This window comes from Camelina sativa, chromosome 4 (assembly GCF_030686135.1).
Source record: "Camelina sativa cultivar CO46 ecotype springtype chromosome 4, ASM3068613v1".
Taxonomy (NCBI): Eukaryota; Viridiplantae; Streptophyta; class Magnoliopsida; order Brassicales; family Brassicaceae; genus Camelina; species Camelina sativa.
Genome location: NC_141883.1, coordinates 8,624,415 through 8,650,583, shown reverse-complemented (window position 1 = coordinate 8,650,583; position 26,169 = coordinate 8,624,415). Strand labels below are relative to the sequence as shown.

The 26,169-nt window shown below is 37.4% G+C and overlaps 1 protein-coding gene and 1 long non-coding RNA gene across 2 annotated transcripts; one reads left to right on the top strand and one right to left on the bottom strand.

Moving 5' to 3' along the window:
- Positions 1-12,187: 12,187 nt before the first annotated feature.
- On the bottom strand, positions 12,188-14,339 carry LOC104780199 (uncharacterized). Its single transcript, XM_010504695.2, has 3 exons — positions 14,039-14,339; positions 13,211-13,340; positions 12,188-12,922 (listed from the first exon to the last, which is right to left on the bottom strand). Exons 1-3 carry the CDS (start codon positions 14,214-14,216, stop codon positions 12,403-12,405), a joined length of 828 nt encoding a protein of 275 aa, XP_010502997.1. The 5' UTR covers positions 14,217-14,339; the 3' UTR covers positions 12,188-12,402.
- A 6,889-nt stretch (positions 14,340-21,228) lies between these two features.
- LOC104780198 (uncharacterized) lies at positions 21,229-22,886 on the top strand. Its single transcript, XR_766664.3, has 5 exons — positions 21,229-21,850; positions 21,952-22,137; positions 22,216-22,254; positions 22,365-22,456; positions 22,570-22,886. It is a non-coding gene; the product is annotated as an uncharacterized LOC104780198 (long non-coding RNA).
- Positions 22,887-26,169: the final 3,283 nt, after the last annotated feature.

Sequence of the window (26,169 nt, the reverse complement as noted above, 5' to 3'; positions counted from 1 at the left end):
TTCTCTTCAGCAATTTCATGATCTCCTTTTTGACAACATCTTGCAAATTCGGATTTAGCCTCCTCTGATGCTCAATAGATGTCTTAGCTCCTTCCTCAAGATGAATCCTATGCATGCACAATTTCGGAGATATCTCTGCAATATCATCAAGAGAATAGCCAAGAGCTTTGTGAAACTTGCGCAGCTTGCTTAGCAATAAAGTGAGCTCTGCATTGTTTAAGGAAGCATTAACAATAACAGGATAAAAAGAATTTTCACCTAGAAATGCATACCTTAACCCCGCAAGAAGTGGCTTAAGATCTAGCTTTGGAGCTTTCTCAAGGCTCCAATCTGATAGTTTCTCAGCTTGTGAAGAAGTACCGACCAATTCCTCTTGTTCAACCAACTTCTTCACTTGCTCATTAGCATCTAGTAGCTTGACATACCCAGCAGCAATGTCATCTAAATGCTCAGCTTCTTCAGTAGAAGCAACCAATGCTCTCTTAAGAGGATCTTCAGGATGCAACTCCTAGAAAATCTCTTCAGCTAGATTAGACAATGTATCCACATAAAAAGTTTGACCATCTATTGTTAGCCTCTTAACCAGCTTATCCATGTCAAAACGCATCTATAAATCTTCAACATTAAGACCAATCTGTCCTTTCTTGACATCAATAATAGCTCCAGCAGTAGCTAAGAATGATCTTCCCAAGATTAAAGGATCCTTAGGCTCTTCTTCATACTTCAAGCCCACAAAATCAGTAGGTATCAAACAATTACCAATCTTAATTGGAACATCTTCAAGAATACCTTCAGGAATGCGAACTGATCGGTCAGCAAGGATAAGAGTAATCTTGGTAGGTTGGAAATATGTCATCCCAAGGCTGAGTGCTACTGATCTTGGCATTAAATTGATACTGGAACCAAGATCACACAAAGATCTATCAAACCTTTCACTGAAGATTGTACAATCAAGAACAAAACTACATGGATCAGGTAGCTTTTTTGGGATCTTGTTCTGAATGATGGCACTGACTTGGGCTGAAATCATCATACTCCCTGCTCAGCATTCAAATCCTTAGTCACCATCCTCTTGACATATCTCCTAAGCATTGGGGAAGTCTTAACTGCATCAATCAATGGAAACTCAATAACAAGCTTATCCATCATAGCCTTACACTTAGCATCATCGAGCTCTTGTTTAGACTTTCTTGGGTTCTTAGGAAAAGGAACCTTAGGCTTGTACACTCTCTCAGCAAATGGAATGGAAGCTTTCATAACTTCAGTCTCGGTTTGGACATTGCATCGGTCGATGTTGTCTCGCAAAGTCAATTCTTCTACGACCACTGAGGGTTGCGTCGCTCGATGCTTTGCAGCTGCATCGGTAGACGCAGGTTCCGGATCGTCAAACTCATCATCCTCATCGATCAGTTCCTGCAATTCCTGGGCTCTCTGCTTCTTCTCAGCTTCAGACTGTAATTGCTTACCACTCCTTAAGGTCACAGCATTGCAGGAGTGCTTAGGGTTGGATTCAGTTCTTGCTGGTAAGTATCCTTCTTGCCTCTCCACAGCTCCAGCAGTTTGTGCAACTTGGCTCTCCAGCTTCTTAACTTGAATATTCAATGAATCAAATTTTCCAGTAAGCTCAGTATAGACATGGTCAATCTTCCCATTGAATGTTACCGTTAACTGTTCTTGCCCCTGAAGGATCTGCTCAAGCATTGCCTCCATCCTACTTTCAGTTGTCTTAGGAGGAGGAGATTGGTAAGAAGAGTTGCCATAGGTCCTGGTGTAACCACTGCTCTGCTGCAGCTTCTGATAATCTTACTTAGGAATGTAGCATGTAGAATTAGACTGATAGTTATTGCGCTGGTTGTTTCCACTAAAAGACTTGTTGCCTTGCTGATTTCCAAAATTTTGGCCTTAATTTCCATACACAACGTTGACATCTTCTTATACATTTTGTGGCTCTGGCTCAAAAATCTCAACATCTTCAGCAAAATGGACTGACGTCTTTCCAACAAGAAGGTTATGAACTGTATCCAACTTGGCATTCACTGTAGCAAACTGATTTGAATCATACCCTTCATGTGCTCTTTTCCGCTCTAAGTCTGCATTCTTGGTACTGTTGCTTGATGCTAGCCTTTCAATCAACTGTTCAGCTTCATCTGGATACCTTGTCTTGAAATTCCCATCACTAGCAGCATCCAAAGCCATCTGATACCTCCAATCAATACCACTGAAGAAGATACTAATCAATTGCACCTCTGAGAACCCATGATGCAGACAGTCTCTCTGATGTGCTTTGAACCTCACCCAAGCAGCTTTGTAAGATTCAGCAGGTCCTTGTCTAAAGGTGGAAAGCTTAATCCTCAGCTCATCAAACATCGCATCATCATAGAAGTAGTTCAAAAATGCCACCTTGATGTCATTCCAGGTCTTCAGAGATCCTGGTTTGAGTTGCCTTAGCCAATGAGAGGCTTCCCCAGCAAGAGAGTAGGGGAAGAGCTTGCAATATAGATAATCCTATGTGACTCCATTAGCCTTAATGCTGGTGACTATATCCTCAAAATGCTCAATGTGGTCTACAGGCTTCTCATGGGGCAAATTCTGGAATGGTCTTTGGCCGACAAGAGCGAAGTAGGCAGGCTTCAACTCAAAATCATTCCTGGGAAATGGAGGAGGGACAATTGCGGAGCGGTTCTCATAGAACAAGTCTGGTCTGTTGGAGTCCGCAAGAGTCTTGACAAGCTCTCCATTGTTATCACTTCTGCCCTGAAGGTTCTGCTGGTCGTTACCATCCAAATCCGCACCATTCGCACCAGATCTGGCATTGCGTCGATCGATGCCAACGTTGCGTTGGTCGATACTGTCTTGGTTGCGTCGATCGATGCTGTCATTGCGTCGCTCGATGCAACGTGCATTCTCATCGACCACTACGAGTTCTTCCTGAATAACTCGTCCTTCAGCATCGAGTTTCTGGCCTTGATCGTTGTACACGTGACCCTCTTGATCCCTCAAAACTCCATCATCAGGTCTCAATATGAGTGTTTTGACCATCTTCACTAACTTGGCCGCTTTTGTGTTTTCACGCTTTAGTTGTCCTAACTCTTGGTTTGTAAGCTTAACAACTGGACCAGTAGGATTTTTCCTGGTGCTAGGCTTAGGCATGTACCTGAAACACACAAGAGAAAAGAAACAAAAGCGTGTGAGTAAAATAGAAAAATAAAAATTTAGACAAAATCAAAGACTTTAATCTAATGGTGAATCAAAAGAGTCCCCGGCAACGGCGCCAAAATTTGATATGCTCAAATTGTAATACCCTAATGGTACTAACAGCCTTGCAGTTGTAATACTCTAGGGGTCGAATCCACAGAGACTCTATATCACACAATAGACTTATTAATTTTTTAATTATGCAAAATCAAAATATTAATTTAAAAACAATGCAGAAAACAGAATTAAAAAGTGTTGTAAATTCAAAAGATCAAAGAGCTAGGCATAGGGAATTTCTCAGAAAATTACAGATTATTAAATCAATAAATTAATAGGATTCAAGCAATTTAAATGAGATCTAGAACTCTAAACTCTTTTGTAAAATAAGTCAGTTCTCACTGCAAATATTATCTAAATTTAAAACCAGAAAATCCAAATCTCTTTGTAAAATTCAAGGTTAAAAATCAGCTTTAAAAACAAGTTTAGATTGTTCACAAAATTATTAAATCAAATCTGTTTGCAGGAAATAATTTTGCTCATCAAAAGGTTTTATCAGGAAAATCAATTATACTCTCATATCAATTTATTTTCCTAGGTTATTAATTCTAGGTGATCAATCAAGAATTAATATGAAGAACAACCTAAGATGAAGATCACAAAAGATAATGAATCCTAAAAATAACAGATCTAATAAACCATCAAAACCCTAAGAAAAACCCTAAACCGAACAAGCAAACTACTCAGACATATTCAATAAAGAACAAATCATGATTCTGAATAATATGCAATAGATATTAAAAGAGTAAATAAGGAGTTTAGGAATCTTCTCTCTACAGATGAAATCAGATCCGTCTCTCCAACCGCTCTCAAAAATCTCTCAAGATTGCAGAAAAATAATACTTGCTAGAAAATAACTTAGGTCTTAACAATGACCATAAAAATACTAAATATACTCTAAAACACGTTTTGGGCCTTAATTGTAATAAGGGAAACTTTGGCAAATTTTGTAAATCTTCTAAAGCTTGTGGAGAAAACTTCTGGTTCGGCTTTTGGGGACTGCATCGATCGATGCTTAATGATGCATCGACAAATGCATACTCTTGAACTCGTCTCCGACCTTCGTTGATCAGCCTTAATGCTTTGATTATGGTCCAAATCACCCTTTTTAGCTTCTTTGTATTCTATCTGTGCCAATGAGTACCTAAACCTATAAAGACTCAAAAAAAAAAACCTAGAAAACAAATCAAAAGACTCAAAAAGCGTACTTATACCATGGTTAAAAACCACAAAAACCATGATATATCAACTCCCCAGACTTAGCCTTTGCTTGCCCTCAACCAAAACAGAAACTTAGACCTGTGAAAGAGGTTTGAAAACATGGAATTCTCTCAACTGCAGGTAACTGTTTTTCGCACTCTTCATCGCCTTGATCTTCAGAACTTACTTCATATACTTTGTCAATTGAGAAGCATCAACATTCCTTACTCAAATCTCACAATCCTTAGGAATCTCCAGTCTCACCATTGTCATCTCATTACATAAATTAAAGCAAATACAAGTGAGTTCTTACCTTGGTGTATCGATCAGTGGCATATGGACTCTCTTCAAGCCAAGACATTCTTCATACATCTCCTTTCCTCTCCCTTTTCTCACTTCCAAGGGATTGATTTTTTTTTTCTTTTAATCAAAAGTGTAACCGAATACCGGGATCATCAGTAATTTACCTACCCCTCGCTTCCAAGCTTTGTGTGATCATTTGACTCAAGAGTAGAATAATGGGATCATCAGTAATTTACCTACCCATCAGTATTTTAATTATGCTCAATCAAAATATTAATTTAAAAACAATTCAGAAAATAGAATTAAAAAGTGTTGTAAATTCAAAGGATCAAAGAGCTAGGCATAGAGAATTTCTCAGGAAATTATATATTATTAAATCAATAAATTAATAGGATTCAAGCAATTTAAATCAGATTTAGAACTCTAAACTCTTTTGTAAAATAAGTCAGTTCTCACTGCAAATATTATCTAAATTTAAAACCAGAAAATCTAAATCTCTTTGTAGCAAGGTTAAAAATCAGCTTTAAAACTAGTTTAGATTGTTCACAAAATTATTAAATCAAATCTGTTTGCAGGAAATAATTTTGCTCATCAAAAGGTTTTATCAGGAAAATCAATTATATTCTCATATCAATTTATTTTCCTAGGTTATTAACTCTAGGTGATCAATCAAGAATTAATATGAAGAACAACCTAAGATGAAGATCACAGAAGATAATGAATCCTAAAAATAACAGATCTAATACACCATAAAAACTCTAAGAAAAACCCAAAACCTAACAAGCAAACTACTCAGACATATTCTGAATAATATGCAATATATATTAAAGGAGTAAATAAGGAGTTTAGGAATCTTCTCTCTACAGATGAAATCAGATCCGTCTCTCCAACCGCTCTCAAAAATCTCTCAAGGTTGCAGAAAAATAATACTTGCTAGAAAATAACTTAGGTCTTCACAATGACCATAAAAATCCTAAATATACTCTAAAACACGTCTTGGGCCTTAATTGCAAATAAGGGAAACTTGGACAAATTTTGTAAATCTTCTAAAGCTTGTGGAAAAAACTTCCGATTCGGCTTTTGGGGACTGCATCGATCGATGCTTAATGATACATCGACCGATGCATACTCTTGAACTCGTCTCCGACCTTCGTTGATCAGCCTTAATGCTTTGATTATGCTCCAAATCATCCTTTTTAGCTCTTTTGTGTTCCATCCGTGCCAATGAGTACCTAAACCTATAAAGACTCAAAAACAACCTAGAAAACAAATCAAAAGACTCAAAAAACGTACTTATACCATGGTTAAAAACCACAAAAACCATGATATATCAAGTTCCACGTTTTCAATCCTCTTTCACAGGTGAAGCTGATGTTTTGCTTGAGGGCAAGCAAAGGCTAAGTCTTGGGGAGTTGATAAATCACGGTGTTTACGGTTTTTAACCATGATATAAGTGTTTTTTAGACTTTTGATTTACTTTTTAGGTTGTTTTGAGTATTTATAGGATTATGTACTTATTGGCTAGGATGGATCATAATGGAGCAAGATAGGAGGATTTGGATCACATTTGAGCATTGAGGCTAAGCTGTGAAGTTCGAATAAGAGTTCACAGAGATGCATCGACTGATGCAGGTGTTTGCGTTGTTCGATGCAGTATTCACATCAAGACAAGTCCGAGTTTCTCAAGTTCTGAAGTTTTGCAAAGCTAGCCCAAAATTTTCTCTAATTGCAATATTAAGTCTCTGGCGTGTTTAGAGATAAATAAATAGGATTTTAAGGTTTTAGAAACCCTTAAGCTTTATTTTCTGCAAACTTTTGAGAGAGAGAGATCCAGAGAGCTTTTGGAGACAAGTCAGAACTCAACCCTGTTGAGAGAGATTTCGAACTCCCTTACTTCTCTATACTATTTTCTTAATGCAATTTATTCAAATTTTGATTTGTGTCTTTGTAATAATGTCTGAGGAACTCTCTTGTTAGGTTTAGGGATTCTCATTAGGATTTTTATGGTTTATTAGATTTGTTGATTTCGTGGGATTCATATTCTTCTGTGTTCTTCATCTTTGGTTATTCTTCATCTTTTGTTGTTCTTCATATTAATTCTTGATGGATCACCTAGAATTAATAACTTAGAAAATAAATTGATATGAGGATATAATTGATTTTCCTGACAAAAATCTTTGATGAACAAAAATGCTTTTTACAAAGAGTCTGATTTTGCAAATTTTTAAACAAACTAAACTTGTTTTTAAAGCTGGTTTTTAACTTGAATTTTATAAAGAGATTTAGTTTTTCTAGTTTTAAACTTAGATTGTATTTGTAGTGAGAACAGATTTATTTTACAACAGAGTTTAGAGTTCATGATCTGAATTTAATTGATTGAATCCTGATTTATTGATTGATTTGATATTCCATATTTTCCTGAGATTATTCCCTAGACCTAGCTTTTCTTCCATCTGAATTTACACAACTTTTATTTTCTTTTTGCATTGTAATTTAAATACAACATATTATGTTTAGCATAATTGAAAGATTATTAAGTCTATTGTGTGTATCTAGAGTCTTTGTGGATTCAATCCCTAAATACTACAATGATCTCTTAATTTGAGAGAGTAGCTCTAGGGTAAATTTGAGCATGTCATCCACAATACTTAATCATTTAATTGAAAGGGATAAAGGTTCTGGTATGCCGTAAAACTCCATCTCTTTTCTTATGGTTCCTGGTGAGCTCGTTAAAATCCCCTATTAAAAACCACAGAGTGGATCGAAGTAACTAATACGACTTAACCGTTGACAAACATCTTTCCGATTTTTCCGAAGAGGATCCCCATAGACAACAGTTAGATGAATTAATTTACCCTTAAACTATGTATTGAAAACTCATTAGGTTAAACCTCTGTTTTAAAAATCTCCGCATAGCATCGATTACGCCTCGCAAAATTGCTATGCCCACCCTCTCCGCCTCGATTAATGACTAATACCCGCCTAGCACCAATTATCCAATTATACTTGTCTAATTTGATTATAACCCGTCTAATCCGATTACTTCCCGCTTAATTTTATATATAATGATTATTTTTAGAGCCAAATATAAAGCAAATATGTATTTTTTTTTTTTTTGTTATTTAGACATTTAAATTAAGAGTTTATGATGTTTTACAATAACTAATGTACAAACTTTTAATGAAAATCAAAAAATTTCTTTTAAAATTACGCTTTATGTATTTACCATAATTTTAAAGACAGTACTATAGTGTTATATTTTATTTGATATTTTTATTTTAACATAAACATAATTATACATATATTTAATACTACATATTTTATTTTATTATTAATTTAATAAAATAACCCTAAAACTAATCCCCGATTAATTTCTGTTTAATTTTCGATTTTCTCGATAAGCGCTAGGCTGATCCCGACCGTCCGACTAGTGCCTAGCGATTCTAAAACGGGAGGTTAAACTATCATATTATTGGATAATAAAAAGGTTAAAAGAAGCAAAACCTCTTTAAAATATGAACATACCTTATTATAGAAAACAGTATAATATTACTAAATAATTAAAAGATGAAAGATTCTTATATCAAATTGAAAATAGATAGTTGGACACCATTCTTGCATGCTCCAATTTGCACCATCAACCTTTTTCAACTTTTTTTCCTTTTGTGCATCCATCACAATAATTTTGAATTCAACCTTCTTTTGGTTATTATATATCAGTGGGGTACTGAACGATACCAATAATATATTATTGAAACCATTGGCAAATTTACAATATATGCACCAACCTCTCTAGATATCAAATAAGAACTTTGGGTATGAAAGAGTTCAAAATAATCTTAAATATTCTTCTTATTAATATAATATGATTGTTTTCAATAATATTTTAATCAAAATTACAGTTTTGAAACCCATGATTTTTCCCAGTCCATGCATTCAGCGGTACACTCACTTATGTTTTAATTTTGCTTTTAACGAACATGTTTTCTTATGTTACTTTTTGTAATGAGTACATAAGTGTACTTATCAATTGCCAAATGTTAATATTTTATAGTGTTGGCACATCTAGTAAAATGTAAAATCTAGTTGGGAAGTTTTGGAAAAATCTATCAAGAGAAAATGTGTTGATCTCGCTTAGAAAGTAGTTTCTTATATTCGCTAATAATAAATGAGATGCATTATGTATCATTCATGTCTGTGAAAGTTCCTATTGCGACAAAATAAAGGCAGAAGAAAACTTCGACAAAATTGTTTTGTTTGCATCTACTGTTAAAAAATCTATAAAAGTTTTCATTACCTTCACGAACAAAAATCTATAAATAATAGAAGAATCATTATAAAATCTATAAAGGCTTAGTCTTTTCACGAATAAAAATAATAGAAGAATCATTATACTTCCAGGAGAACATGAATTTTGTGGTGCTTATAAAAACTGACTAAAAAATTATCATATTTGGCAACGTACATATCGCTGTTCTAGACTTCTAGAGATCATGGAGTTTAAGATCTAAATAATGGCCTCAATAGTAAATTAAAAAGTATAGGAAAACAACCATCGCTTCTTTAAAAATATTAAGAAATCGTCAAAGTGTAAAGTAATCATCAAACTGAAAACGAATAACTTAATGCAAACCCTATTATGCCATTAGGCCTAAGCCCATGTGTTAAATTTTTCCCAAAGCCTAAAACCTAATCGAGCTGGTTGGCCACTGTTTGAGAGGGGTGTACATACATGTGTAGTAGGAAGGTGTTATGCACTGCACGGAGTCCCATTGGGATATGGTTCATATACTTGCAATGGAATTCCATATGGTGACTCATTGCTCCTCGTCTCTCCCACTAGCATGCTTAGGTATTAGTAAAATGCCAATCTAAAGAATCTGCTTTGAAGTCCTCGAGATAAGAAGGATATTCATCAGATCGATTATTACATTATTAATTTTATATTTCTTATTAGAGGATAAATAAGCAAAGAGTAATCTTTTACTCATGGACGTAGCTGTCGCAAGCAAAAGATGAGGTGATTTCAACCAACGATGATGTTGGAACCAGAAAATCAGAAGAGAAGCGTGTTGTGAAGGTTAACGGAGATGCAAAGATGAAAGGGTTAAGACGTAAGAGTAGTAGCATGGTTCAAAGCGACAAAATAAGTAACAACATTGGAGAGTTTGAGTCTCAATTAGTTAACGGATATTCTAGAACATATACTTTTAAAGGTGTCATAATCATGAACGGAGACGCGAATGAAATATAGCCAAGATCACATCAGTTGGTGGAGTCGCTGTTATGGAGTCATTAAAGCTAGTGAGCAACTTTATCATAATTCTTTTGTCTTTTGGCTTACTTTTTGGTCTTGTTATCACATCTTGGAACTTAACGATACTTCCTAAGAAAACATCAACCAAGATAAGCTTTCAACAGCCAATACTCTCTCGTGCATGCACATGGATCCTTTATGCGCTGCCAAATTCTGATTTTCCCCTCACTACAAGTACTCCACAATGGTTGTAATAGCGTTTGTGCCACAAGTTAGAAGAAAAGGCATTGTAATATTATTGGTGATTGTTATTGACAGATTACAATGTGCAATTGCCTAAAGCTGATCTCTGCCTAAACCTGAATTTCTTTTGAGGCCCACTTATAAACAGATAAAAGCAAACATAAAAGATTCGAACCCTTTACTTCCGCAACACAATATCACATTCTTAAAAATTATAATATATTCTACTGCCCTAACACAAACTTGTTGGGCCTCCACTAAAATAGAGAGGCTGATGTACATGTTTATGAGGTTTTTTGTACGTGAGTTCAAAATATAACGGGTAAAATTGTTTTGTGAAAGCAAAAAAAAGTCATCTAGTCCGAAAATAGGACGGGTTGTCTACCGACGATATACAAAAAACACGTTTAGTCAAAAAAGAGAGTAAAAAAGGGAGACAGATCATTTAACTGTCATGGTTAGGATAAGGAAAGACCGGAAAACATGTGAAAATAAAGATTTGTTTGCAATATGGTCGAAAAGAACTGATCCATAATGTGTTCATGTTAAGAGAAGACTAGATTCTAGAAGTAGTAGAAAAAGAACCAAAATTGGTCAAAGAATATGCCCAGAGAATGGTCAGAAAATATGGTCTGAGTATGGGAATAACAAAAGAAAAATTGCTATTATCCTGTCTCAAGTTAAATATTTCTTTTTTATAATCGGATCCTCCTCTCGTTAAGAAGAGGATTGTATATAGACGTTTATCTTCCGAACTAACACATATGTATCAGGCTATGCGTTTGGGTTCAGGTAAGATTCAGGTCCATCAGCATATTAATAGAGCCAGCCCTACATTTTTTTTATGAGGCTTCTCATAGAAAAAGGCAATTTTAAATATAAAAAAATATTGTAAGTAAAAAACGGGGGAGAAAATAATGTAGAGACTAGAGAGTGATAGTTGGGGACTCGAACCCAGGATCTGCCCATCAAAAATACTACCACTAGATCGAAAAATTAATTTATATAGATTATCTGGCTGCAAGCATTAGCTTGGCTGGCTTGTACCCATGACCTGCTCTAGGCCTATACATGTACTAGGTGCTCAAGTGTTTTTCATCTATTACCGTTTCTTATTCCTCTGCGAGCCGATAAATTAATCTCAAGATTTGATATGACGTAAGGACCACACCGATTAGAGTGTGAGATTTAGCATATCACAAGATAGGAGGCTCTATGAAACAATTATTGGTCTCTCTCGATCATTTTGTGGAGCAAAGATTAATTTTTTTACCTACCACATGCGTAAGTAATATAGTTTAAACAACTTTACCAGATAAAAACTCGAATTTTCACTAAAGGAAACTCTAACACAAAACTTGTGTGTTCAGCTACCCGTGTCTTGCTCATTGTCACATTTCTAAACCGGCCTGCGTCCAACCACTCGATCCACAACACTTGGAAACGAACGAGAAAAAGGTGGAATCACTTAGGCCAACGTAAAAGAGGTGAGGAGAGACTGACTGCATCATAACCTTCCGATATTAATCTGAAATAAATATTGTAAAGCTACTGAAAAATTATCATGAATAAGCTACAAATTTTCCATAAAATGTGAATTATTGAATTATAATTATTTTAACTTTTTAAAAAAAAGTGTTGTAAAATTTTGATATGAATTTACGTTGTTTTACTTCAAGTAAAATCTTTAACTTCAATACGCCGAAAACAATCATTGGTTTCACAGCAAAAGAAATATATATATATATATATATATATATAAAGGAATATCTATTACTTTTATCTTCCCCTCAAAATTAACCAATATGACTATTGAGAAATATAACCCAAATATGTTTTTATCAGAATAAGATGTGTGATGGAGTCAAGGTTTTACTGAAATACTCAAATGCATGATGACTACAAACTTTTACGGTTTATGGAATCAATAAATGGAAAGAAATTGTTAAGACTATTCATTCCATAAACTTATACAAACAATGGTATATTTTTCGAGACATACACATTCCAAACCATTTTATTAGCCTCACTCTGATCTATTTAGTAAGAGATATCACTACTAAAGTTAGAAAATACACAATGAGGTCTTTTAATATTTCTATTAACCATACGAAGACACAATTTCTTGGTATCTTCGATCATACTAATTAAAAAATATAACCACCCATGTAAAAGCCAGTATAACTATAATCCCCTGATCCACACGACGGGGCCTCGATTCCACCATCGGGAAACTTCTCAGATAAATCTGCAGGTATCCTCTGTCCTGAGCCATCACCAAAACCATGCAGATCATCGTCGTTTAGATTCCACAAGTTGCCCCACAGGTGACTTTCATCGATCATAGAGTGGTCGGATGAGGTTGCTGCAACACTTTGTGGCATAGAGAATTGGTCATTGAAGACACTAGTCGGGTAATACAAAGAGGAAGCTATGTTTTGCTCGTTGCCGAGATTCATGTGGTCTCGGGACACTGGCTGAAAGGGGTGACTTTGAGGTTGTGGTTGTGGTTGTGGTTTCAGTTCTACTTCTTTTTTCCGGGATCGAGATCTTTTAACTTTTTCTTGCTTCGAAGATGATTTTTCCTTTTTCTTGTAATGTGTTCTCCAATAGTTTTTAATCTCATTATCTGTTCGTCCTGGTAAATATCTTGCGATTGTAGACCACCTATATATATGTTGTGAAAGCGATATGTAAATTCCCATGAAGTATATTGAATACGTACAAAAAAACTAAACATACGTGTACTAATGCAAACGTATGATGATAAACCTTAAAAGAAACCATGAACTCATGAGCAATAGTAGGGAGTAGGGACTATCATATTTTAGTAAAAACTTTGGGGTAATTGTGATTCTTTATGATTATAGAACAGCGTTTTTATTATAAAATATCAATCTAGTATGTAGACTTGCATGTTGTTAAGAAACAAATAAATAAATAAGAGGAGCTTACTTGTTACCCCAAAGGGAATGAAGTTCAAGGATGATTCCTTCTTCTTGAGGAGTGATTTGTCCTCTCTTAAGTCCTGGCCTCAAGTAGTTCACCCACCTTAGTCTACAGCTCTTACCACTTCTATTCAACCCTATTTTTCAGTTCCATGAAAAAAATGGGCAATATAAATGGGTTTGACGTATGACATGATATGTAAAAATTAATGGAACTTGATGATCTTTATCTATATAATATGGTGTGAATCTTTCCTATTTAATATTTTCTCGACCAAAATGCTGGAATAAAGAAAAAGGTCTAATCTATGTAAAATGTTCCCAAACTGATCAAAGTCAACTCCAGAAACGTTAACACAGGGAATCATAAGATTATCTTTTCATTTTCGAAAAAAATAACCCTAAAAAGCTCTCCACCATGACATTTTCCTCTTTCTTTTTGTGAAAATTAAAGTGTCTTATAGATTTCTTTTTAAAAAAAATATGAAAGAATCAAGAGTAAAATATATAATCAAGAGCTTAATCGGGTCAACTACCCCTTATACAGTATATGATCTCATACTTATCTTTATTAATCGTCATAAAAGCATGTTTTAATTAATATTATATGATGATTATAAATTGAATCTAACTTACAATATTGATATATTAAATAAGAAAAGAAATAGAAAAACTCAATTAGGAAGAGTTACAAATAGGAAGAGGGATGGCTATCTGTTGATGATTCAGACATTCAGTATAGATTGCCTTAGTAATATGTACGATATTAACGATGAAGATTCGATACGTAACAGATACGTACATATAAAAGCGATGATTGAATCAAAATAGTTACCTGCACACTTAGCAACAGTGCTCCATCTTCCTTCACCATGCGTAGTAACATACTCTGCGAGAAGCTTGTCTTCTTCAAGTGTCCATGGTCCCTTTCTACATCCTTGTTGTTGTTGTTGTTGTTGATAAGGATCATGATCATGCTTTTGATGATGGCCTTGAACTCCCCAATCAAGCATACCTGTTCAATTCTCACAAACTCTTATCACACACAAACCAATACTACAAGTTTTGTCTGTGTGAGAGACTGTGATTAATCTGCTCTTCTATGTTTCTATATTTGAACATGTGTGTGTGTATATATAGTATGTGTGTCTATTAATCTATATATGCTTGACAACAGTCACTTCTTACTTTTTGAAGGTGTTTGATTCTATATATTTTATTTAATTTACTTTAGCTAAAGACTCTAGATTAACCATGTAGCATATGCATTATCATTAGCCTCACGAATTATAAAAGTTTTACTTAAGTTCCTCAATCACGGAAACAATCTTGAGAAGCCACTATTCTTCGAACAAGTGTCGACGCCATAATGAGAACCAGCTCATTATTTTCTTACCCAATTAAGAATTTACAAGTACCCCATTACTAAATCCATACATAGATCCGTACAATAAATATATTCGTCATCACTAAACATATATTCTTGAACAACAATGTTTTGTCTTTGGACACTTCAAAAGTTTCTTATAGACATCATCAGAGGCATAACTTTGTTCTGGATTCAGTTCTTGGGAGAAAAAATTAAAAAAATATATAGTTTTAATTTACTAGTGGGTTGTCTTTATTTTATTGAAAAGAACTTATGAGCCAGTAGAATATCAACATCTGTGTAATAAAATAATGAGAAAGAGGCATGCTTTGAGAGTAATTCGTGATTAGTTTATACATATAAAAATATATTTATGCTCGAAATAATGGGCCTAATGAAGTGTATTCTAAATCGGGCAATAGAAAACGCCTTCCATTCAATAAAAGTATCGATGACTCACCTTGTGTGCATGTGGCCTTTCGGTTATACGTACCAGCATTTATGGCAATGTTAGGGTTTTCTTGAATTGGTTAAACCGATTCAACCAAGATAAAACGATCTACTTCTTTTTTTAGTTTTAACTTTTAACCAGTTAACTATTATTTTCAAGATAAAACTTGAAAACTGTACTAAAATAATCTATAAAAAAAATACCTTACCTTCGTAGTCGTAGATGCAACTTCCTTAGTTCATGGAATTTAAAGATATATATTGTATAGTTACCAAGTTAATATATTGTTAAAAAAAAATTCTGGTTTGAAATACCGGGAATTTTAAAGATGCTCTTTATCTATACTGAGTAATTTCAAAAATAACTATTTCCTAAAAATTATCAAAAACATTTGAAAATTTGAGATTCATCCAAATATGTATAAAATGCCTTATAATACTTTACAATACCTTATAAATACCTTGTAAAACCCTAAAAATATATTGTAAATTAAAACCTTAATTATAAATACTTTGTAAACTTTTAAATATAGTTGGATCGAGTAATTCTAAACTTTTATATATATTTAGAAATTTTTCATATTAAAATGAAAGCTATTTTTGAAAATGAACACTAAAAAAACAGTTTTTTTAAAAAATGCATTAAAAAAAGTATAGTTTCAAAAATTCTCTATTGGATACTCCTTTTCAAGTATTTATAAACATAAGCATATCATGCAGCTTTCATGTTAAATTTAATTTGAAAGTTAAATTTTTAGTAGATGCTATTATAGATAAGCGTTAATTAAAGAAAAAATCTTAAATGACATAAGCAACTAGGATCATTTTTCTATTAAAAAAAAATATATAAAGATACTCTGACAAGGACTCCACAGTCTACACATATAGACAACAATATTTTCAACGAGTATTGGAAAATAATAATTCGCTCGTAAATGAACCACTGGTTTTCTTTCCTGTGTCTGTCTTTGTCTTTACTTAAGGTAAACCATTGGAAAATAAAAGAGGTTTGGACTATTTGATACTACAAAAGGTTAGACTGAGTGTAACCATCTGACTATCATTGTTTTAGTGGGTTCAATGTCCCTTCTGATATGAATTTACCTATATACGACGGCTAGTTTATTATGTTCGAAAGATATTAAAGACTTGTTTACTGACCTTATAAATCACAACATGATTTTTTCTGTGTTTTTCTTCATTTACTGTAACGCTTTTACTGCCAACCTCTCAGTGAACCCCATGTCCAATTCCAATTCATTGACCCACTTCTTTTAATGGGCCTCACGTACTCATACTAGGCCCGTGAGCCCATCCATATTTGACGGTTGTTTTGCTACATCCGGGAAGTTTTAAAGACTTGTTATTGTCCCTACAAATCACCACATGATCTTTTCCTCTGTTTTGTCCTCACTCGCACAGTTCCTACAGTCATTTCCCGGAAGGTCACCTATCCTGAGACTACTCCAGCATAAATACGCTTAATTGTGGAGTTCTCTCAGGACCTTTGACCAAAAAGATAAATGCACTTTGGTGACATGGATGGCCAAATCAATTATTTTAAACCTCTCCGCAAATCCCTGAAACTCGGATGTCCTAATTCACCTCCACTAACAGATCGCAACGTCCTCGTTGCACACCAAGACCATCACCCCCGATGGTGTGAGCCCACTCGCCCATCCATATCCGACGATCGGTTTGCTACATCCGGAAGACTGTAAAGACTTGTTACCGTCCCTACAAATCACCACATGATCTTTTCCAGTGTTTTGTCCTCACTCGCACAGTTTCGACAGTCACTTCCCAGAAGACCACCCATCCTAAGACTACTCCAGCATAAGCACGTTTAACTGTGGAGTTATCTCAGGACATTTGACCTAAAAGATAAGTCCACTTTGGTGACATAGGTGGCCAAATCATTTCTTTTAAACCTCTCCGTAAATCCCTGAAACTGGGGAGTCACACTTACACAGTTCCGACAATCACTTCTAGAAATGTCATCTATCCTGAAACTACTTCAGCATAAGCACGCTTTACTTTGGAATTCTCTCAGGTCCTTTGACCGAAAAGATAAGTGCACTTTGGTGATGTATGTGACCAAATAAATTCTTTTAAACCTCTGTATAAATCTCTAAAATCAAAGTGTTACAATTCACCCCACTAACAGTTCTGATCGTCCTCATCGTGCACCAAGCGCACCAAAATTAAAGACCGAGGAGCAAGATCAAAGAAAAAACCTGGTTCGCACAAAATGTCATGTACAAGGAAAAGTTTGCAGCCTTATCACTAATAGAGGAAGCTTTACCAATGTGACAAGTCACACTTTGGTCAAGAAACTTGGTTTGAAAGTCAATAAGCAGCTGAATACGTATGATCTTCAGTGGCTTGATGATAGTGGTGAGATAAAAGTTAAAAATCAAGTGGTTGGTCCACTAATATTATGATCGACAAATATGAGGATGAGATCTTGAAACAACCAGATCCATTTTTTATCTTTAAATATAATATGATATAATTAAATACTCAATAATATTTAAATATGACCAACCAACAACCAGCAATTACCCATCATACACAAAAGAAGACATATCAAACCAACACCAATATATTACACTCGCCGCATAACTCGCAACCCATCATGCATGGTGTCGATCTACATTGACATCCTCCTGGTGTCGGTCAACACCTAACCACGAACACGTCTTTGTTGATCTATCGTCAGCGATTTTAAGAAGAGGATGTTCTAGAGGCTCGAATATTTTGTTCTATGCCGCTGATAAGTTGCTAGAATAGAATGTGGTGGTCTAGAACGGTTGTTTAGGTTGCAGGTTCATTGTTCTATGACTTGGTTTATGTTATGGGTATTGTTGGATACATGTTATTTGATTTATTCGTTATTGGTTATTTAATTCATTGGTTTATTATTTGATTATTTCTGATGTTGGTTTGAATGTGGTTAGGGTGTTAGTGAGTATGGGATACCTAAGAGTTATAATATTAAGAAAAAAGGGTCGGGCTGTTTCAGTTTCGTATCAGAGCCCTTATGGTTCTAGTTACAGGTTCATTAGGCTTTGGGATGCTGATGTTGTAGATTTGTATGCTTTGATTGATTATGTAAGTTATTCAATTGTGTGTGACATGGATTCCTAGTACATCCTCTTCGAGCCTTTAATGAGATTCCACGGTAAGTTTTGTTTTTGTGTATGGTTTAAGATTGCTTGTTTAGCCTTCTGTTCATGGTAGTGCAGATGCTTAGAGGTGGAGTTGTTGCTGGTCGTGGACGCGGACATGGTCGTGGTAGGGGTAGAGACCCAACTGTTAGTGACCCCATGGACCAGAGTGTGATGGCAAAGAGCGTCGACGAGTCGCAGACATTCCAGGAGGGGTCCGCGAGTGTGGCCGGTGGTGGTGTCGATGGCGTCGTAGGCACCAGTGGAGCCGGTGTGGGCGTGTCGGTGCTGGGTTGGCTGGTGGTGCTAGAATTCCGGATGGAGAGTCACAGTAGGTGGAGCCCCTGGTTGAGATGTTACCTAGCAGGCTTGTTGGCGTAGTTGTTGGAATGGTTGTCGGGAGTTGTACCAGCAGAGGCTGCAAAGGTACCTCCTGTGGCGGTAGAAGTACAGCAGACAGTGGCTGCAGGTGCGAGAACTCAATCTCAGTATGTCAGCATGCTAAGAGAGATGGTTAAGATCGGTACGGTGCATTTCTTGGGTGATACCAACCCTATTGTGGCTGATGCGTAGAGGACGAGGCTGGAATGCAACTTCCAGTCTCTCATATGTCCTGAGGAGTATTGTGTAGACAAAGGGATTCACCACCTTACAGATGATGCTCACCTGTGGTGGAGGTCGGTGGCTGCCAGAAGGGCGCAAAGCGAGATAACTTGGATTGATTTCGTGGAGGAGTTCAACTGCAAGTATTTCCCTCGAGAGACGCTAAACCTTTTGGAGGTGCAATTCCTGCAGTTTTCTTAGGAGACTCGGTCTTTACGAGAGCTGGACGTAGAGTTCAGTCGACTGTTGATATATGGACTCTGAGGAGGGTTAGGTCAAGAGGTTCTTGAGGGCGCTTCGTGATGACTTGAGAGTCCATTGCGAAGGGCGGAGTTATGCTACGAGGGCGGACTTGGTTGAGAATGCAATTGATATTGAGGAGGATATCCAAGCACAGGTCATGATGGTTAGTCCAGCGTTCCAGCCGAGGAAGGCTCAGCATCCTGGAGGTTATGGTAAGAGCGGCAAGCCTATGCAGGGAACCAAGACAAAGTGGGAGGTTACGCAGAGGCCTAGTGGTGTGGGATGCTAAGGGTGTGGTAGCATGGATGACAAGGTGGTAGCTATCCCCAGAAGATTGCTTCGACGGCAGTTCGTGTGTGCTATCATTGCAGGGAGCCTGGGCACATCAAGCCCAAGTGTCCCAAGTTGCAGCAGATGTCAGTTGCAATAGCACAACATGGAGTGCAATCGAGAGTGCAGTAGGTGGCCCAGATCGAGCATGCACCACAGGTGTTCTCGACCGTGGAGATCGGTGAAACCAGTGTCGGAGCGATCACAAGTATAACTTTATGAGACTCAGACTTGGTTAATTTCAGTAGTTTCAGATTTTATGAATTGCTTGTTATAAAGTGCTAGGGTACTTAGTAAATGAGGTTTGTGTAAGGACATTATTGGTGGGCGGGTTTAGGTCCCACGTCATATTTTATTCTTGAGCAACTCATTTCTTCATTACCCCGGAGTGCGCTAAGAGCGCCAATATCAGAGGAGTTCCCAGAGAGCGAGCGGGAGTTGTTAGAGTATTAGGAGGCGATTTCTAAGAGTCCTTGGACGTGTGAGGGGTGTGAATATTCAGATCGTGGGGGAGTCTATACCAGCGGATTTGATTATCAGCCTTTTGGAGTTGTATGATATTATCTTGGGGATGGATTGGTTGCAATCACAGGGTACATCTGGATGGTCATCGCGGTAGAGTGGAGTTTGAGCGTCCAGAAGGTAAGTTCATTTTAGAGGGAGTACGACCGATTTCGGGGAGTCTCGTGATCTCGACTATACAGGCAGGGAAGATGATCGAGAAGGAGGGTGAGACGTATTTGGTTACAATATCAATGTCAGAGTCAGTGGGCAATCTACGGTTGGCGGTATCCGGGTTATTGAGGATTTTGAGGAGGTGTTCCAGTCGTCGTAGAAATTACCACCATCTCGGTCTGATCCCTTTATAATTGAACTAGAACCGGGGACTATGTCGTTATCCAAAGTGCCTTACATGATGGATCTAGCAGAGATGGCAGAGCTGAAGAAGCAGCTTGAGGATGTTTTGGCCAAGGGATTCATTCGTCCTAGCGTCTCACTATGCAGAGCGTCGGTGATGTTCGTTAAGAAGAAGGACGAAAGTGTTCGCTTGTGCATTGATTATCGAGATCTGAACCGAGTCACTGTGAAGAACAAGAACCCTCTTTCTAGGATTGATGAGTTGTTGGATAAGTTGAGAGGTGTTACTTGGTTCTCTAAGATTGATCTGGAGTCAGGTTACCATTAGATCCCGACAGAGAGGCAGATGTGAGGAATACGACTTTCATAATGAGGTATGGGCATCAAACGTGCCACCAACATTTATGAGATTCATGAATAACATGTTTCAAGAGTTTCTGGATGTGTTTGTCATCATTTTCATCGATGATATCATGATATACTCTAAGAGTCCTGAGGAGCTTGCAATGCATCTGAGAGCAGTTTTGGAGAAGTTGCGGGAGGAGAAGTTGTATGCTAAGCTTTGCAAGTGCAGTTTCTGGCAGAGGGAGATGGGATTTTTGGGTCACATTGTCTCGGCGGAAGGAGTCTCTATGGATCTAGAGAAAATTCAGGCTATTAGGGATTGACCTAGACCACAGAATGCCTCAGAGATCAGGAGTTTCCTTGGTTTGTCAGGTTACTATAGGAGGTTTATGAGGGGGTTCATGAGTAAGGCATGCCCGATGACGTGTTGGATTGGCGTGTGTGTTGATGTAGCATGGGAAGGTTATTACCTATGTTTTGCGGCAGTTGCGGAAGCATGAGGACAATTATCCTACTCATGACTTACAGATGGTTGTTGTGGTTTGCGCCCTAAAGATTTGAAGGTCTTATCTTTATGGTGTGTAGGTACAAGTGTTTACAGATCATACTACCATCTCTGTCGGTGGTATTTAGATGGAGATGACAAAGTTGCTTAACAATAAAAGGAAATAATTATATGCAAAATTAATGATCGATGTTTACATAAGGGTTTTTAAAACCGTCTAGAACCATGTGCATGTCACCTTCTGATTGGATGAGGGATTTTTTTTTCAGCCCAAGTCTCTTTCACGACGTTCATTCTTCCTCTCTCTCTCTCTACTTGGCGAAGGAACCATCGGTTGATTAAATCGGAACAATTATGTTCACTCCACCGGCATCATCGGTTGATTAAATTCGTCGGTTGCTCAATTCCGTCAAGCTCTACTATTAATCAAGCTCTTTTAGGAAGTGATTTGATCTCTAGGTTCTATGATGTTAGCAGATTTGATTTTTTTCTCTGTTTCTATGTTTTAAGATGGCTTAGTTGTAGTAAAACATATGATTCTAGGCAACGATGGAGGAGGCTTCTTCTTCTTCCTTCCGATTTTTTAGTTTTTTTGTTTGGTTATTTAAAGTTTTTTTTTCCTCTTCTATGGTGTCTCTCCGACAACAAGCGAGAGAGATTTATCAACGAGATGACATCTTTGGAGCATTCTCTTGCAAGTCTTATGATACTTCAGCTGCTCGTTTGTCTTCCCTTAAGTTACTCGTTGTTGATACCAACGTCGTTCTTCATCAAGTATTTTTTTGGCTTTTTTTTTATTATCTCGGAGCTTTCATATTTTTGGTATTATATTGTGGATAGTATTAGTTTATTAATGTACTGTTTTGTTTTGGTAGATTGATTTGTTGGAGAATCCGACTATAGACAATGTTGTTGTTCTGTCTGTGGTGCTGGACGAGGTTAAGAACATGAATAGATCTGTTTACAACAGAATCAGAGCTCTCTGCAGCAATCCAGCATGGGAAATGTTGTTTGTTATATTGATTAGATACTCTCATATGACCACTGGAACTTACTAAGATGTAAACACTTTTTTCTATCTGTGTTCTTAATGTTGTTTGCTCACCTTTACTAAACTCTCCACACAAATACTTGTGCAGCAATGGAGAAAGAGAGTGCCAATGCCCATAACGATAGAGGTCTTTATTTACTATTTAATCACTTTATTGTTTGCTAATGATGATGTCTCAATTCATAGAAGATGTTTTACAACTTTGGAATTTATTTGGAATTCATCTATTCGTACCAGAAGCATCTAGGAGGTACATCTCAGGTGTTGCTTGTAACTAATGACAGGAAAATAAACGCAGGGCCACTGTGAAGGCATATTTGCAGAAACAAGTATGTAAATCACTTTTATTTTTCAATCTAGATATCAAAGCTTGGTTTTGCATGACCGTTTGTGTATTTTGCTATTTGAATTTGAATTTTATCAATGAATGTGTCTGTATCAGTTGAGGCTTTTGTTAAATCACTTGAACAACCGGAATTGCTGATCTGCTTGCCCAACCAACCAACGAAGACGTAACTATGGAAGATGCAGATGATTCTAGAACATCTAATAGGAAACTTAGATACCAAGAGGTAATGGAGATGACATACTTGTTTCTCAGTCTCGGATTTTGGTAACTAGATACTGCCATCAGACTTTTGTCTCCAATTTTGTTCTTTTTACCTGCTTGCACCATAAGCCCATGTTTGAGATGACTGTTGGCTTACATCATGGAATAATTTCCAAAATAATATTTAAGCACTCCAAGTTTAAGTACTACCAATGAACTCATAAAATTTCACAGTTTCTTAACAAGTTTTTAAACCTTTTTCAAAATTTAGAACTAAAATTTTTTTTAGCAACTTTGGTTATGACCAACCAATGGAGATGCTCTAAGAGCCTGAAGTACTTATTCACTCAGTCTAAGCGCTGAATTTGAGGCAGAGGCAGTGGATGGAGCTGGTGGGAGACTATGATCTGGAGATATCTTACCACCCTTGTAAAGCTAACTTGGTTGCAGATGCTCTAAGTCAGAAGCGGGCAATTTCAGCTTACGAGCACAATATAGAGACTCTGGTTGGAGAGATTAGTGCATTAAGGTTGTGTGATATTTCTCAGGAGTCGTTGGGTTAGGAGGCGGCTGATCGAGCAGATCTTCTGAGTAGAATGCGGTTGGCTTAGGAGAAGGATGCAGGGCAGGTGAATGCCTATAGAGATGTTGATTCGGAGTATCAGGTCTCTGCCAATGGTACCATTCTTGTCCACGATCGGATTTGTGTGAACAAGGATGAGGATTTGAGGCAGGAGATTGTGAGGGAGGCTCATGCGAGCATATTCTTCATTCATCCAGGAGCGAATAAGATGTATTGTGACTTCAAACGGTACTATAATTGGGTCAGGATGAAGAAGGATGTAGCTAATTGGGTCACGATCACGGTGGACTTCCTAGTAGGATTGCCAATGTCTCGGACCTTTGATGCAATTTGTGTCATTGTGGATTGGTTGACTAAGTCGGCATATTTCTGGCCATTTACAAGCCCAAGAAAGCCCAAAATAATCATTTTATTTTGTGGTCAAAGAAGAGTGACGAAAATAAGAGATACGTGCATCAAGAGTCACTTGGAGGAAGGAAACATGCACCAAGAGTTGGGTCTTCATTCAACTTAGTATCTTTAATGTTTTTAGTTTCAAGAATAATCAATACTTGGCTTTGTGACCAAGTTTTCTATCTCTTTATAAACACATGTAATCTCATGTGAGAAATCATCAATCAAGAAGTCTTTTATCTTTTATTTGAGAGTGGTAAACTCCTTTGTTCCTTTGGAACTTGTTTTTTCTCCTTGGTGGTTACATCAAAGAGTTTTCGGTATAACAAGTGATTCTGCCGCACTTGACGTTGTCATTCATTAGCTGAGGATCGAAGAGTCGTTATAAGAGAGTCTAGGGAACAAGGATTTTCGGGATTCATCTCACGCCTTGTCATCTGTCTCCGAGAAGCTTCTATCTAAAGTTTCACCGCCTTGCTTTGTTTGTTTTGTTTTAAGAGAGTTAGGGGCATAAGGATTTTCGAGTTCATCTCACGCCTTATCATCCAGCTTCGCGAGCCATCGGAGTTCTAAGATTATCAGTATACCTACCTTAGAGCGTCGATTCCTTGGGAGAACCCCATCAAGTTGGGGGAGAGGAGCATATATGGTGCAAATTTTGTTAAGGAGACCTTGGAGAAGATTCCGGTTTTGAAACTGAACATGAAGGAAGCTCAGGATCAGCTGAAGAGTTATGCTGATAAGAGGAGGTGGGATCTTGAGTTTCAAGTGGGTCATAGAGTGTACCTCAATATGGCCATGATGCGGGGTCCAAACAGGTCATTCTAAGAGACTAAGCTGAGTTCGAGGTACATGGGTCCGTTCCGGGTTGTTGAGCGGATGGGACCGCTCACAAGGTCTTCCATGTGTCGATGATGCGGAAGTGTCTTCGCAAGGATGATCAGTTGTTGGCTAAGATTCCTGAGGATCTTCATCCCAACATGAGTTTGGAGGCGAGACCAACATGAGAGAAGTGTCAAAGAACTTTGGAAGAACAAGGTTCCTTTGATGAGAGTCCTAAAGGACTATGATGGTGTTGAGGAGCAGACTTGGGAGCCGGAGGCGAGGATGAAGGCAAGGTTCAAAAAGTGGTTCAAGAAGCAGGTCGAGGCTTGAACTTGCCTAGTTTTGGTCCTAGTTGTTGTGGTAGGTATTGGTGCGGTGTAGTTCGTGGCTGGAGCAAAATGGAGTATTCTATCCCCTCTCTCTTGATACTTGGTCGCTTAGGGGTGGTTGGTTTTTAGACTAAGTACCAAGATGAGGTAGTGTTCGGGATAAGTGATTCCGTGAAGGTTGTGCTAAAAATGGGAAGTTTTCCTAAGTGGAAGTTTCTAAAATTGGAAAGTTTCCAAAAGCAAAAAGTTCTAAAAATGGAAGTTCTATGTGAGTTAGAATTTGTCCATTTTTAGTGGTTGTGAGCTTTGGTGGGGCTTGTGTGGCCTTTCTGGCAGACTGTTGAGTCATTGTGTGGCCCGTGTATAGCGTTCTTGCGAGACATTGTGTGGGCTTTGTGGTCGGTGCCAATTGTGTGGTCTTCGTTATGATCCTTTGGTATGTGTGTTCTTCGTGACGATCTTTCGGGATGTGTGGTCTTTGTGACGGTCCTTCGGGATATATGGTCTTCAGGATTGTCTCTCGAGATGTATGGTCTTCGTGACGGTCCTTCAGGATGTATGGTCTTTGTGACGATCCTTCAGGATGTATATTCTTTGTGACGGTCCTTCAGGACGTGTGGTCTTTGTGATGGTCCTTCATGATGTGTCGTCTTTGTGACGGTCATTTGGGATGTTTGGCCTTGGTTGCAGTCCTTGTTAGGACAATTGTTTGGTCTTGGTGGCGGTCTATTTTGAAATTTGTTTATCCTTTGTGGCAGTCTTGTGTAGGATATTTGTTGGTCTTAGAGACGACCCTTGTGGCACTTTGATGATCCTTGTGTAGTCATGAAGTATTTCAGTGAGGAAATATGTTGTTGGTAGGACATTGTGATGTTTTACGTGAGCCACATGAGGAGACCTCTTGTTATGGATAGGACTCAGACGTGTTCAGAATTGTTTGCTCTAAGGACAGTTGGTCATGATCGACTCTTTGGAGAGATTTAGTTCTCCTAGTACCATTATATTCTTTAACTTTGTGACTTGAGAGTATGGTTGTTATATCAAATTTGGATGACGGTCTGGGGGCACATTGTAGGGTGGCAACCCAAGAGTCGAATATTGGACTTTCCTTATATATTATGGCATGCGAGCTTAAGCCCGATGAGGAGCCATTATTATGGCATGCATGCAGGCTAAGGCCTGATGAGGAGCCAATAAAAACTTAAGGTTGAGACATATGAGTAAGGAAAATCCAAACGTCGAGAGCAAATAATGCCACAAACGTGAGTTTATCGCCTGGAGGTAACCTTCATAGATCGGTTAGAGGATGTGTGGGACCTAGAGACAGTTGCACGAGAGTCCTTGGCTGATGGTTGTTCGAGA